The following is a 16,510-nucleotide window of genomic DNA, read 5'->3' on the forward strand; positions in this document are numbered from 1 at the left end:
GTCAGCAACACATCCAATATCATCACACTGCTTGGAGTCAGGTTTGGCTCACTCCTGGCTCCAATTAGCTCTTGGAGAAGTCATTAGGCTAGGGGTTCACATACTTTTTCCACCCTGCACTGTGAATGTTTCCATCTTATCTTCAATTAAAACATGACAACAGCTAATGTTTGTGTATTATTATTTTAAGCAGACTGTGTTTTTCTATTGTTGTGACTTACATGACGTTTAGAGTGCATTTTATGGCCAATTCATGCAAAACTCCATGTAATTCCAAAGGGTTCACATACTTTTTCTTGCAACCGTACAATCATGAAAGAGAACTGGCACAATAACTATTGTAGATGAGAATTACGTATCCGTAGAGCCAAAAAGCAACACGCTCAAGTCCATACTCAATATAGTGCCTCGATACAAAGTTGACTTTACGCTGGCAAATTCTGTCAGAACCATCTTAGGCTTCAACTCAGGAGTGTACGCAGAAGGTTACCACGAGTCAGAGAACATTGTTAACATACTGAATATAAGCACCTTAACAGTAACCAATGATATAATCAGATGATCGTACGTTAACGGCTCAATGTGAAATATTATATATAGCTTCTTCCCAAATGTAGGACCCGGGTTTAAGATCATCAAGGAACCGGCTAACCTGATATACCTCCTGATCATCATGAGCATGATTTGGGCAATGGAAACAAAGTTCATCGATTCAAGATGGGAAACTCGTCAACCTACGCGTTGAAGAACTAACCATAAGGTTTCATATAAGAGAAGTTTAATATCATTCCTACACATGTAAAATGAGTCGATACGTAAAAGTGAAAATAAACATTAGCGAAGGACAAAAGGGCAAGATCAAAAGCGCTATTCAGTCAGGATTGGCTGTACCTATTCTGCTATCACATTCAGATTTGTCAGGAGAGCACGTGCTGGCATTAACTCAAGTGGAAGTTAACAAAATGGCAAAGGCGTACCAAAGCGGTACAAGAATGACGATTAAAATGTCTAAAACACAACTAGAGCACAACACAAAAGTTGAGGGAGGTTTTATTGGAGTTATTTTGCCTATGCTAGCTACTGCAGGGAAGTTCCTTCTATCGAGTGTATTACCATTGCTCGCTACTGGGGCATTAACAGGTATAGGAGCCGCTGCCAGCAATAAACTCATCAACAGATCTGCAATTTACATCAGAAAGGGAGGTTCTGTATGTAAGATGGTTTTGCACAGTTCTGGACTGTATCTTCGACCGTACCAGAAAGGTTCAGGAATAATGGGTGACAGACTCTTCCTCAAATCTGGAAGCGGCAGTTTTGTTCCAGTTACCGCGTCAGGATTGATCACCACCAATTCACAAATTTCAAGAGCTATTTTGATAGGACAGTTGCTTTCAATAATAATCTAATATCAATAAAATGAGATGATACGGGATGTCGTTGCACAAGTTTATTCACAAATATAAATGCCCACTGCTGGCCCGTCAAATGGTGACTGAAGGAAGGACTCACACATCTGCCGAGTTGATTAAATGGAAGATGAGATATTTTAACGCAGAAACTGTTGTTGATTCAACCCAGATCAGTAGTTACTCTAATGCTAGGATTTGGTATTGTATTACTGTGAGGCGTTTGCTCAGTTTCACTCAAGCAAGCCATAAAAGAGATGCGCTGCAGTTTACAAGATGGGTTTGTCACCAAGTCCATAGAAAACATAATTATAATGATTCAGAACAACTCAGATGTCGTAGTAAACATTGCCGCGGGTGATTCTTATGTTATTTATTTATTTATTTATTTATTAGTTGAATTTATATACCGCCCTATTCCCGAAGGATTCAGGGCAGTTCACAGGGCAGTTAAAACAGTACAAAAAAGAGAATAAAATGAAATTAAATTAGTACAAGCCCACAATTAATAATAACAGTAAAAATTAAAAATTAAAAATTAATTTAATTTAATTTGATTTGATTTAATTAATATAATTTAAAATTTAAAATCCCTCAGTCCAGGCCAGACAATTCAAACAACCAGGTTTTTAAGTCCCGGTGAAACGAGCGAAGGTCGGGGGCAGTCCGAAGCTCTATCGGCAGTTCGTTCCAAAGGGCGGGCGCACTCACAGAGAACGCCCTCCCCCTGGGAATCAACAGCCGGCAATCTCTAACCGGCGGAACCCTAAGGAATGTGTATCTTTCACCACCCCATTAGTGACCGTAAACCCACAACCTGTAAGATGCTTCAGGTTGCTGTAAGGCATAATGACAACCTTTGTTTTACCTCTTGGCATGGTTTTATATATTTAATCACTTTTGTAGTTTGTTGTGGCTGTGTGCTAATGTGTGTATCTTATCCTCCAATATGACTCATTTGTTGTCGTCGGTGCTCAATGCTATCTTGTTGACTTCTTCGGTGTAGATGTCGTGGAGGTGGGATCTAATAATGTTCATAGTTCTGTACTGCTCCTTACCACTCTCCAGTGCCTCTTTGTACTCATCGTGACTGATGGTTTTCTTGACTGCGGCCTCTTTACACCAAAATGGCCTCTGATAACGAGTATCCCTTCCACTGCACCAGATATTGTAACTTTCCCTTGTATAACCTTGAATCAAGAATTCATTTCACTTCTTAATGTGTCTCTCCATCCACTACCAGGGGACCAGGTGCCTGTCTTGGGGGAGGTAATACTCAGGACTGACCTGTCGCTGAGGTTGATCTGGACTAGCGTGGCATCGGTAGTGGTCAGGGCTCTGCCAGTGCACTGGACTTGATGTCAGGTCCAACTTCGGCAGCGGGGAGGCGGCCTGTGCCACTGCTATGGGACTGGGACTTTGTTGGGGCGGTGGAGGCTCATGGGGCCGCCTGTCTTCTCACCCACCTGGCATGTGGTCTTCCCTCCTTCGCCCATCTCCAGCCTGTCAACCTTCTCCCTCAGACATTCGACCAAGTGGCTGTGGATAGCGGTCAGGTATTTCCATTCCCCTGACTCGTCCCAAGCGGCCGGTCATTTTGTCTTCATCATCACAGGTGAACAGAAACCCTGGGACAAGATCAGTGGGAACTTAACCCCTGCAGCTTCCACTGTGCTCTTGAGCAGCAGGGCAGTGTCTGACTGCCAGGTCCCTCTGTGGATGAACACTTGTTCTTTCTGCGTCAGCTTCTCTGATGGGACCTCTTGGGTCTTTGGTCTTGCTCCGGCTGCAAGGACTACACTCTCCACCTGGGCAGCAGCCTGCGCTCCATCCGCCGCCGCTGGTCCGAGGCTGGAGATTGACTCCCCCTTCTTTTCCATCTCTGCAATCTTTCCCTACTCTTTATCATCCTCCTAGAGGCTAGGTAGGCAACTGGGGCTCAAATATCGTGAATCTGTCATGGTTTCGTTGGGCGATCAGTTTCAATGACTGTTTCTTGCTTGTAACCAGCCTTACGTCCACATGGTTCTCAATGTTTTCCATGGTCTTTCCGAACACACTGTTGTTCATAAGTTTGAAGAAGTCTTTCTCAAACTCATTGGTAGGTTTCATTCTCAAGCCAGTTTTCAGATTGATGTGCTTTTTCAGCCACGGCTCTTCTTTGAACTTTATTCCGCTGTGAATTTTTGTAATCTTCAACCCGAGGCTCTCGTACTGCTTTAAGCTATTGTAATGCAGGCTGCACTTGGTTTTGTTGTACAAGTTGGGTATTAATTTTTGCACCTTTGATCCTTTGGGTATAATATTTTCTGGAGCTAACAGGTAATCATTGTGAAGATCGTGCAGCTCTTTTGGGTATTCCAAGTTGACCATGAGCCAACAACCCACTCTATCTTGGCTGGTAATAGTTTTCCAGTCATTGAGTTCCATTTGTCCATCCATTGAGATCCACCAACCGTAAGCGGTTTGCTCATCACCCATCCATACAAGTTGTTGGCATCCAGATAAACAATGAGGGTTGAAGGCTTACTCTTGTTAAAGGCCTCGCCCATGTACTTGTTTGTTTGGGCAGATTGATGTGACCCCACCCCATATCCCATGTTTAAAATTGAGCAGCATATCTTAGTCACTCAACAACTCATTCAACATTCGTCATCTTCAGCGCCACGTCCCAAGCGAGTCCCTGTGACGTATAGCACCAGGCGGGATCTAGTCTCTGAAGTTTTCGGAGATGTCGGCTAATTGCAACACGTCACTCTTGTACAGATTGTGGTAATCCCTGAGTGTTTTACAACTGAATTCCACCCGCTTATCTCAACGTCATTCAGTTTTGAATAAAAGGCAGACTTTGGAAGCAGCTCAGTTTTGTTTAACCTTTCAGTGGAGTCCATGTACTTATATGGGTAAACTCCTTTTCTCAGCAATAGCTCAAACTGTTTTCCACTGTATTCCTCTGCCAAATTTTTACACTGGTTTTTGCTAAGATTCTTTGTCAAAGCAGCAAGGCTTCTAAGCATGAACCTAAAGCTGTTGATAAACCGTAATTGTCATCTAACTAGTTTTACCTTTACCTTTCTGTTAACGAACTTGTCAATAACCACCTCTCTGCTGAACGAAATATATTTTTCCTCGTTGTTTGGTATGAAATCTATTTTTTCATTGTTTTTACCTTGTAGCTTTTTAATGAATAGATGGCTGTTGTACCTGGAAAGGGTATGGAATACAACCGGGATAAACCATGGTACTTTGAATTTTAAATTGCATTTATTGTGCACCATGCCTCTAAACCTTCCTGTCAAGTGACAGTGTTTGAGAACTTTATCTTTAATGCCCAACTCGCCTCCGCATATGTGACACGTAGTAGCCGAGCCGTATCTCTCTGCGCCGTCTTTTGTAAATATCTTCTCTGGGAATTTGAACCACTTGTAATTGTCATTGACGTCTTGCATGAGCAGGTTGATGAATTTCTGCACTATTTCATGTTTATTGTTATTAGCGGTGAATATAACCGGGTCTTGTTCATATATCGTATCGTCGAAGCATTTTATCTGGTAGGAAAATGAGCTTGTAATGTGCTTCTGATATTTGTGCATGTAAGACTTTTCAGGGTTTGGTTGGCAGGTATCCATCAGAACGATTCAGAATCTGCGTAGATTACAAATGGCACTGTCATCAACCTATTGTGGTTCTTAAAAGATAGCATCGTGCCAGCTTCTGGGAGTTCTATCCTTTGGGGTCCGTCCTTCGAACAAAGCTTATGTTTCTTGAGAGACTCTATCAAACAGTAACCAGTCAAACATTGCATACAATAGTGCATTGAATTGACTGATTCTTCTGTTTCCTTTGCCATCAGTCTGTTAAAGTTTTTTATCCAGGTATAGTGCTTCTTGACATCATCGGAAATAAGCAACAGATTAACAACTTTATCACTTTGATGTTTGGTCACGTACATTGGGTATACACGTCTATTATATCCAAAGACGTTAAGGCTGATGCTGTTGTTTTGTTCAAACTTGCTGTAAACATGTTCCTTGACAGCAACCGGGAATTCAATACCGCTCCAATCGAGTTTCTCTGCTTGTTTCCTCAATACCTTTGATATTCTTTCAGCGTTATGATCTACCGGGTTCAACTCTCGCATCACACTCCACATGAAGCATTTGTTGTCTTAGTTCTTCACGTTGACAATCGCCTTTTTCTTCATCAAAACAGGCGGAAGTGGAATGTATGATTTACCCTTTAACGGTCTGTAGACACCGATATTTATCTCCAAACTTTGTACAGCCTTGAGCATCCAATTACTGGCCTACATCTGGAACGTCGCCATGGACTCCATCATCTTGTCGATGGCTTTGCTATACACTTTGTTGAGGTTGGTTGCTTCTAATATAGGTTCTGACTTTGTACGAAATGCAAAATCGAGGTTGAAAACTTCTCCACTTTTGATGTCAGCACATTCCATCCTGCAACTAAGAGCCAAGTTAACTTTTGTCTCTCGATGATTAGCCAACAGATTGACAACTTCATTTCTTGCCTGTCTTAGAAACGGAATAGTGTCGACTCCATTGATACCGTCAATAACGTATTGCTTTATGTTTCCTTTGATCACCAACTTGCTTTCTCTGATTTGCGGCTTGTTGTTGTAGAACCTGTTGAAAATAGAATAGACTGGTGTTTTGAACACTTTGAGTTTTTCATTCACAACTCTCTTGGGTTCTTCAGGTACATAGCTTTGGTCTTGTCCCAAAGACTCTTAGGTGCATCCTGTATAGCTGGAACTGACTCATTGAGTAATGGCTTTCTAGGGCTGCTAAGTAGAGCCATCAGCTCTGCCTTTCTGAGTTTATAGTAGCCTGTCAATCCTCGCTGTTTTGCGACAATACGTAATTCGCGAAGAGTTTTGTTAACCATTTTATTCTAAGAAAATAATAAAGTTAAGGTAAAATTTACTTTTGCCCTTTGGGGCTCTGCTCGACTGAGAATTTGTAATGCTTGTGAACGAGAATGAGCCAGAATAGTTTAGCAGGGTCTACTGAAGATCTGTAATGCATGAGTGTGTGAGCGAGCCAGAATAGTCATCTCCTAGCTACTTACCCTTTTTGTGGTTTTCTTTTGCATGAAATAAATATAACTTTCAGGGAAAGAGGGTGAGGAAAAAAAGTATCTTACAATTTTAGATGTGCAAAAATAACAGTTTTCAGCATTCCAGAATATATTATTGAGGGTAACAATATATTTCTTTTTCTTTTTTCCTCAGCTGGATGAACTTGAGCTTTGCAAGAACTGTTTTTATCTATCAAATGCACATCCTGACAATTGGTTCTGCTATCCTTGTGTAAGTTTACCTTTTTGCACAACTGAGAGTAAATATGGAATCTACTGCCCCAAGAAATGGGAATGGGAATTACCTCAGCTGTCTTAAAGAATGGCATTCATTGAAGATATGAATATAGCTGTCAGACAAAATTATAAATGTTGCCTCTAAACCCACCCCTGGGGGGCCATCTTTATTCAAATACAAAGATAAGACCAGTTGTCCCAGTCAACTAACTCTGGGGTGTCAACCCCCTAAGCTGCAAATAAATCAGTCTCAAACATAAACTCATTTCACCCAATCAGCCACATCATAAGAATATTAAAATTGAGTCACTGGTCCTGTTTTGTTCATCTAACCCTCCAAGAAAAATTGCTGATGCAGAATTGGCTCATAAAAACAACCTCTCCATAGCAAATTTTGCCACGCCTGACAAAAGAGATCACACTTCCTACTTTTCCTAGACTGCAGTGGCCAATTCATGTCTAATGTTAGTTACCTGGAGTTGGGGAAAAGGCTGGTACTATAATAAAAACTTGCCAGTATTTTCCTGGCTTAAGGGCTCACAGAGTAGCAAGCATTTCTTGGAGAAAGTGGATGGACACCCAGTATTCCCAAAATAGCAATTTAGGACCCAGTTAGTCTGCTTGAACAATGCCAAGACCACCTGTAGGGAGCAAGCCAGCTTCACTGATCAGTTTTTATACATTGTACAGAGAGCTAGAACTTCCCATTTTGGAAGTCATGATTACCAAATTGTGGAATAAAGACCAGTTGAGCATTCAGAAATAATATATTTAAAATGCATCTTTTGACTCTTGCCTGTCAGTTGTGGTCTATCTACACAGCTTCCTTAGTGTTAGGAATTAAAGTCCTAACCAGGTTTGGGTGAAATACATATAATATGGCCTAAGGGTGTGACTAATTCTATTCAGCATAAATGAATTTCAGATGTTAGACTTTTGCTCTGGCTCTCTCTAGTGTTTTTTTTTTCTCTGACTGACTTGTTACTGTGTGTATTGATATTTGACTTTTAACTGGTAAGGATTTTTGACTTTGACTTTGTTTACTCCTGAACTGTTATTCAACAGTGATTCTTTGTTACTGACCTTGGATTGAAAACTGGACTATATGTAATTGTGTTTTTTTTTGTTTTGTGTTATATTGTCTGAGTAAAAATATTGTTATGATACAACTCAAGTTAGTTTGCCTTTTACTGTTTGCTTCTTAAAAGTCCCAGTACACTTTCCTTTGTGCATTGCAAGCCTTGTATAAGGCATTCTGCACATTCTAATTTTGTTTCTTATTAACACTGGTTATGGGCCCAGTGTGGTACTGAGGGCTGGCACAGTAATATATATATATATATATATATATATATATATATATATATATATATATATATATATATATATATATATATATATATATGGATCCTTGGTTTTTCGGGTTTTTCCCCGCGTAGAACTAAAGGTGTGGGCGCAACGTTTCGACGGAGTCCCATCCGTCATCATCAGGCTTTAGCTTCCTTCTTCTGGGAGAAGCATGTGGCTGTTAGTTCCTCTTTTTTAAACTGCCAGAGGGGGTGTGTTCTGTGGAGGTGTGCTCTGATTGGGTAGGGGACCAAGTGTGTTCTGATTGGGTGGGAGTGTGTTTTGAATGGTGGGTGTGTTCTGATTGGGTGGGGGGGTGTTCTGAGTGGATGGGCTGGTCTCAGCTGCCAGCTCCAGAACTGAGCTGGTGAGTTGTGCTGCTTTTGTTCGGCTTCGTGTTTGTGGTGGTGCCATGTCTATCTATCTATCTATCTATCTATATATATATATATGTTTAAGTATTTGTCAAGGCTTTTTGAATGGACCTTGCTAATTAACTCTTTCATTCCTGTTTTGGCCCGACTCAGGGCTTATCCACAGGACATAGTCAACTTATGACAGCTCATTATTTGTGCAAATTATTCAAATTGCTAATAAAGAATTTGGGAGGCTAAGATGATCATTTCGAACTCTTTATGTTCTCATCAGTTAGTCATACCCTTTATCTGAGATTCGAACCTGGGCTGATTATATACCAGGCAGTGTTTTAACTTCCTGAGTCACGGGTTCTTTCTCTCTTTTATTAGCTGGAAGGCAAGGCAAATGTATGTTTAAGTATTTGTCAAGGCTTTTTGAATGGACCTTGCTAATTAACTCTTTCATTCCTGTTTTGGCCCGACTCAGGGCTTATCCACAGGACATAGTCAACTTATGACAGCTCATTATTTGTGCAAATTATTCAAATTGCTAATAAAGAATTTGGGAGGCTAAGATGATCATTTCGAACTCTTTATGTTCTCATCAGTTAGTCATACCCTTTATCTGAGATTCGAACCTGGGCTGATTATATACCAGGCAGTGTTTTAACTTCCTGAGCCACGGGTTCTTTCTCTCTTTTATTAGCTGGAAGGCAAGGCAAATGTATGTTTAAGTATTTGTCAAGGCTTTTTGAATGGACCTTGCTAATTAACTCTTTCATTCCTGTTTTGGCCCGACTCAGGGCTTATCCACAGGACATAGTCAACTTATGACAGCTCATTATTTGTGCAAATTATTCAAATTGCTAATAAAGAATTTGGGAGGCTAAGATGATCATTTCGAACTCTTTATGTTCTCATCAGTTAGTCATACCCTTTATCTGAGATTCGAACCTGGGCTGATTATATACCAGGCAGTGTTTTAACTTCCTGAGCCACGGGTTCTTTCTCTCTTTTATTAGCTGGAAGGCAAGGCAAATGTATGTTTAAGTATTTGTCAAGGCTTTTTGAATGGACCTTGCTAATTAACTCTTTCATTCCTGTTTTGGCCCGACTCAGGGCTTATCCACAGGACATAGTCAACTTATGACAGCTCATTATTTGTGCAAATTATTCAAATTGCTAATAAAGAATTTGGGAGGCTAAGATGATCATTTCGAACTCTTTATGTTCTCATCAGTTAGTCATACCCTTTATCTGAGATTCGAACCTGGGCTGATTATATACCAGGCAGTGTTTTAACTTCCTGAGCCACGGGTTCTTTCTGTCTTTTATTAGCTGGAAGGCAAGGCAAATGTATGTTTAAGTATTTGTCAAGGCTTTTTGAATGGACCTTGCTATATAATCAGCCCAGGTTCGAATCTCTTTCGTTCCTCTGCTTGTTAGAATTTGAAGAATTTGAAACTAACGCTGGAATTTGAAACTAACGCTCTGGAAAAGACTACAAACAAACCAAAACTGTGGCTCAGATATGTGGATGACACCTTCGTGATCTGGCCCCACGGAAGAAAGGAGCTAGAAAACTTCCTAACACACCTGAACAGCCTACATCCCAAAATAAAATTCACCATGGAGATTGAAACAAACAACCAGTTACCTTTCCTGGATGTACTTATATACAAAAAACAAAACGGCACCCTAGGACACACAGTCTACCGAAAGAAAACACACACCAACCGTTACCTCAATGTACAATCACATCATCACCCAGCACAAATAAATTCAGTAGCCAAAACACTAATAACAAGAACCAGACGCCTTGCAGATGAAACACATATACAAACAGAACTACACACCCTGACAGACATATTGACAGCAAACAAGTTCCAAAAAAACAAAATCACCAATATGATTCAGCAGGGGACTCCGAAACAGAAAAACATCCAAGAAGAAGAACAGAACAACGGACGAGCCATCTTGCCCTACATAAAAGGAACAACCGACAAAATCAGTAAAGTACTACGCAAACATAACATCAAAACCGCATTTAACACTGACAGAAAGATATCAACCATCCTGAGAAATCCCAAAGACAAAATAGAACTAGAAAACCAGGGCATATACCAAATCCCATGCGCCTCCTGTCCAGCAACATACATCGGACAGACTAACAGAAGAATAGAGGTACGTGTAGAAGAACATAAGAACTCAGTACAGAAGAAAGATCACACATCTTCACTAGTACAACACATAAACACTACGGGACACAACATCAATTTTGAAGGTACAAAAACAATCGCCAAAATAGAACATCTCAATAGCAGAATAATCAGAGAAGCCATTGAAATAGAAAAACACCCAGACAGTATGAACAAGCGAGACGACACCTCCCACCTACATGCCATTTGGAAACCAGCATTGATAGAGAAACGAATTTCAGCAAACAAGGATTTAAAAAACCAACAAACAACCCCAAATGCCACCAGCCCCAGCAAGACTCATCCACACCCAGAACAAAAACTCTCCCACACAGAAGACAGAACAAGTCAAGCAAAAGTGCCATCACCCAAGCAGAAGAACGCACACACGAACCTGACTGACCCATACCAGAGATTTATTTATTATTATTTATTTATTAATTTAATTTATATACCGCCCTTCTCTCAAGAGACTCAGGGCGGTGAACATAGCAGGTCCTCGAACTCGGAGCCAAACCAAAGCTCTGGAGGCCACTACACAGCCCACTCCTCAGGACACCAAATCACAACACTCAGGATATTACAACACAACAAAAAACCCCACCCATTCAGAACACTCCCCACCCAATCAGAAGACAGCCACGCCTCCAACCAATCAGAAGACAACCACGCATCCACCCAATCAGAAGACAGCCACGCCTCCACTCAATCAGAAGACAACCATGCCTCCACCCAGTCGGAGGACACCCCCACCCAATCAGAAAGCAGCCACGCCTCCACCCAGTCAGAACACAGCCCCACCGGCAGTTGGAAGGAAAGGAACAGCCAGACCACGCATTGCTCCTGGAAGCAGCAGGAGGAACACTCCGGCCTGATGATGACGGATGGGATTTCGTCGAAACGTCGCCACAACTTTCTGAAGATGAAAGGAACGCGGGAAGAAACCCGAGACTCTAGATCTACATATATATATATATATATATATATATATATACATATATATATATATATATATATACATATATATATATATACATATATATATATATACACACATATATATATATACACATATATATATACACATATATATATATACATATATACATATATACATATATACATATATACATATATACATATATACATATATACATATATACATACATACATACATACATATATATATATATATATATATATATATATATATATATATATATATATATATATATATATATATAACTGAGTTTAATCCGTTTTGTATAACTTGGCTTAATGGGTCAAACTACGTATCCTGGTCTACGCAATGTAGTTTGCTGTTGCGAAGAGAAGGTCTATGGGGCATAGTTAACAATCCTCCTGATGTGACTGCCTTGAATCCAGATGACGAGGATGACGAGAAGAAAATTGCAACTTTTAATAGAGACAATGAAAAAGCTTTGTGCTTAATTGGGCTAACGCTAGGTGACCAACAGCTTGTTCATGTACGTGGAGAAGAGTCTGCTGCTCATTGTTGGACCACATTGCGGAAGCTGTATGTTCGTGACAGTGTGGGTGCACACATACATCTCACAAGGAAGCTGTTTAGGGCTTGTCTGGAAAAGAATGGGGACATGCTAGCTCACCTAGACTTTATGAAGTCAACCCTTTTGGAGCTACATGAGAAGGAGCTCATTTTTTCTGAGTTACATCAGGTCTATATTATTTTGTCATCGTTAGATGACAGCTACGACGCGTTTGTTTCGTCGCTTGAAGTTCTGTCTAAAGATGAACTAACTTTATCTTCAATAATTGGAAGACTACTGGAGGAGTACAGAAGACGTATTGAAAGAGATCAGCTGAGAGAGCCGCTACCACAGGAAAAGGAGCATACTACAGCTGCTTACATGGCAAAGAAGTGCTATAACTGTGGGGCGAAAGGACATATAGCAAAGTTCTGTAAGAAAGGAAACAAGCAGAGGAACGAAAGCCATAGGAAGGGAAAGAAAGTGGTTAATGTAGCTGTGTCTGATGCAGCAACAACCAGTAATCACAATTTATGGGTAATTGATAGTGGGGCTACCCAATGCATCACTAATTCAAAAGAATGTTTTGAAAAGATAGCTTATAGTAACAGGTACATAACTATGGCTAATGGATGGAAAATAAAAGCCTCTGGTGAGGGTAAGGTTTATTGTTCTTTTATTAAGCAAAATTTAGATATGCTTTATGTTCCAAAAATCAATGATAATTTACTATCTGTTAAAGCTTTAGTTAAAGCAGGGTTCAAAGTGACTTTCCTAGGGGAGGAATGTTTTATTGAAAAGAATGATGTGAAGGCTGTAGCTAAGTTGAAAGATGGTTTGTTCGTTCTACACTGCAATCCTATAAAGATGGCCAATACATGTGTTAACCAAAAACCACATGATAACTGCATTCATTTATTGCATCGAAGGTTGGGTCATATAAACTATAATGCTCTTAGGAAAACAATAGAATTATCTACAGGAATAAAAGTGAAAGCTTGTCAAAAATATCTACAATGCAACGTTTGCAATAGAGAAAAGAGCAAGGCAACACCAGCCAATAGGCTAAGTGGCTTTAAGACTAATGCTCCATTAGAATTGGCTTTTGCTGATATAATTGGTCCAATGAAACCGAGTTTAGGGGGGGCTTGTTACATATTAAGCATACTAGATCATTATAGCAGATATGTTTTTTGTTACCTCCTAAAATCTAAAGCAGAAACTGTACAAAAATTTTCTAATTGGCTTAGGTTCGCTGAAAGAAAGACACAATTAAAAGTGAAATGTATTATCACAAGAATTCACTGATTTGTTAGTGTCTGTAGGGATAGAGCACAGACGTTCAGCTCCCTACAGGCCACAACATAATTCTTTTGTAGAGAGGCGTGGCCAAACACTGCAAGCTATGGTTAGAGCTATGCTAGAGGATTCTGGTTTACCGAATGGTTTGTGGGGGGAAGCAGCTATTTGTGCTAATCATGTATTAAATAATATGGTTAGTTCAGCTACTGGTAAAATTCCTTTTACGTTATGGCATGGTTGGAAACCTGACCTCAGTTATTTGCATACATTTGGTACTCCTGCATGGGTACATATTACTGCCTCATTAAGAAAGAAGGGAGAACATAGAGCGAGACAGTTAATCTTTGTTGGTGTTATGTATCCAAGTCATCTGCATAGCAACAGCCACCAGGGGGCGTTGGCCTGGACGGTTTTGGCAGGAAACCTAGGGCCAACCACATTGGCTGGTCGCCTGGCTGGGTATTTAAGGAGGCCAGGTAGCCCTTGTTCTGGCAGTACGCTACCTTCCCCCCAATAAAGAGCTGAACACGTACTCCGGCTGGCGTCTCTTCCTTGCGTCGGACCCACTACATTACAGTGGCGACGAAGGTGGGATTTGCTGCCGACAAGGAGCTGAAGTCACTTGGGGAGCGCACCGCACGCTGAAGGAAGGAGGAATCTTCCCTTCCTCCCAACGCGACCGCCAGCCACCGCCACTGGCCACCCACACGCCGCAATGACCGACGGGACAATGGCACGAGCTGGGCAACCCCGCAAGTTCGACACCCGCCACCCAGAGAAATGGGCCCAGTACCTGTCGCACGTCGAGCTGTACATGAGATTTAACCAAATCTCGGAAGACGGCTGGAAAGCGGCAGCCCTGCTCTGCCTAGGCGGACCAGCACTCCTCGAGGTTGCTGCAAACCTGTTCGCTCCAGAGGCCATCGATACCGTCTCGTACCGGGACCTCGTAGCTAAGCTGAATGCCAATTTCCGGCCCCGCAGATCCAAGCTGGCTGCCCAAGCCCAGTTCGAGAGAAGGAACCAGCGGCCCGACGGGTCCGGGGCCGATTTCATTGCCGCCTTACGAGAAGCCGCCGTCGCCTGCAAGTTCTCAAATTTGGAGGAGCGGCTACGAGACAGGCTGGTTTGCGGCCTACGGGACACGAGGCTGCAGGAGCGCCTGTTTGAGAGGGAGGAGGTTTCGCTCCAGGAAGCCCAGGATGCCATCCTGGCCCATGAGGCAGCCTGCGGGGCCGTCCAGGCCGTCCAGGCAGCCAACCCCAGCGGCCTGGCAGCCAGCATTCACCAGCAGGTTGCCTCAGACGAGGGCAGACAGAGCATCGACCTCTTCCAGTGGAAGTCAACCCCCGACCATCGAGGCGGACGCCCAGACAAGCCCAGGCCCTATAGCAATGCTACCAAACCGCAGAAGTGTGCAGGGTGTGGTGGAAACCATGTGCGCAGCCTCTGCAAGTTCCGGTCGGCCACGTGTCGGGCCTGCAAGAAAACAGGCCGCATAGCCACGGTCTGTCATAGCCGCCGCCCCCGAGAGGAGATCCACGAGCTGCAACAGGAGGAATCGCCGTTCGAAGGTACTGGGGCCCCAACCAAAACGCGAATTGGCTATGTTGAGAGCTGGCTGGCCATCTACCACACGGGTAGCCGCCGGCTGCTCAAACCCAAAATTAGATTAACAATCCGCTTGCAAGGCGTTCCTTGCAGCATGCAGCTTGACTCCGGATCCGCGGTCTCCATCATTTCGGACGAGACCCTTAACTACATTAATGGCCGGAGCAAGCAGCGGATTAAATTACGGCCTTCAAATTTAGCCCTAACCGACTTCCAGAACTCACCGGTCAAGGTAAAGGGGGAGGCCACTGTTTCTGTGGGGTTTAAGAGTCGCGAAGAGCACCTGGAGGTAGTAGTGGTAGAGGGCCGGAGAGCCAGCCTAGTCGGCCTAGACTGGTTTGAGGCCCTGGGAATCGCCGTCTCCGGGATCCACCGGATCCAGGGAGAATCCATCGAGGCCGTCTGCAAAGAGTTCGCAGACGTCTTCGATGGGACGCTGGGCAAGTACACAGGGCCCCCCATCTCATTCAAACTAAACCCGAACGTCCCCCCCGTTAGGCTCAGGCCGCGGCGAGTTCCCTTCGCACTCAAGCACAAGATCGAGTGCGAACTGGATAAGCTGGTGGCCCAGGGAATCTTAGAGCCCGTAGATGGGGGGGAATGGGAGACCCCGATAGTCACCCCACTCAAACCCAACGGGGAGGTAAGGATCTGCGCCGAATACAAATGCTCGGTGAACCACGCCCTAAACCCGCACGCTTACCCGGTCCCCATGGTCAGCCACGTTCTCGCTTCCCTCCAAGGCGGTGCCATATTTGCAAGGCTCGATCTTGCGCAGGCATACCAGCAACTCACGGTTACCCAGGCAACAGCTGATGCCCAGACAATAGTGACTCACAGGGGAGCATTCAGGGTGAATAGGCTGCAGTTTGGGATCAGCGTAGCTCCTGGCGTTTTCCAGGAGATCATGGATGCTCAGGGGCATCCCGGGGGTTTGTCCCTATTTTGATGACATCCTGATCGCAGGAGCATCAACGGAGGAACTGGCAGGCAGGCTGAGGAAGGTACTAACCAGGCTGCGCACTGCTGGGCTCAAATTGAAGAGGGAGAAGTGCAGCATAGGGGTCCAGTCCACAGAATTTCTGGGATTCAGGGTAGATGCCAAGGGAATCCACCCCACAGAGTCCAAGGTGAGGGCAATCAAACTGGCACCCACACCCAAGAACAAGGCGGAGCTACAGGCATTCCTGGGCCTGCTTAACGTCTATCACGCATTCCTTCCACACAAGGCAGCCATTGCAGAGCCACTTCACAGGTTATTGGACAAGCAGGCAGCATGGGTCTGGACTTCCGTCCACGACCAAAGCTTCAGGGCTTTAAAAGCACTACTGTCGAATAAGTCCACAGTAACCCACTTCATCGAGACAAAGCCCATATGCGTCGCATGTGATGCATCCCCTTGTGGTGTGGGCGCAGTACTCAGTCACCTCGAGCCTAATGGG

At 43.2% G+C, this 16,510-nt stretch overlaps 1 protein-coding gene across 7 annotated transcripts in view; it reads left to right on the forward strand.

Annotated features, from left to right (window-relative positions):
* Positions 1-16,510, forward strand: part of LOC310648236 (zinc finger MYND domain-containing protein 11-like) — a gene marked incomplete at its 5' end in the record, with an annotated part of 204,714 nt that overhangs the window by 141,354 nt on the left and 46,850 nt on the right. For 6 of the 7 annotated variants that reach the window (XM_083375978.1, XM_083375979.1, XM_083375980.1 and 3 more), the window contains one exon: positions 6,664-6,741. The exons of the other annotated variant lie outside the window; for it this stretch is intronic. In XM_083375978.1, the coding sequence (XP_083232104.1) occupies positions 6,664-6,741 (78 nt within the window). The remainder of the gene's footprint in view (positions 1-6,663; positions 6,742-16,510) is intronic. 7 annotated transcript variants of the gene reach the window in all.

The sequence above is a fragment of the Vipera ursinii genome (genome assembly GCF_947247035.1).
Source record: "Vipera ursinii genome assembly, chromosome: W".
In the NCBI taxonomy this organism is placed as follows: domain Eukaryota; kingdom Metazoa; phylum Chordata; class Lepidosauria; order Squamata; family Viperidae; genus Vipera; species Vipera ursinii.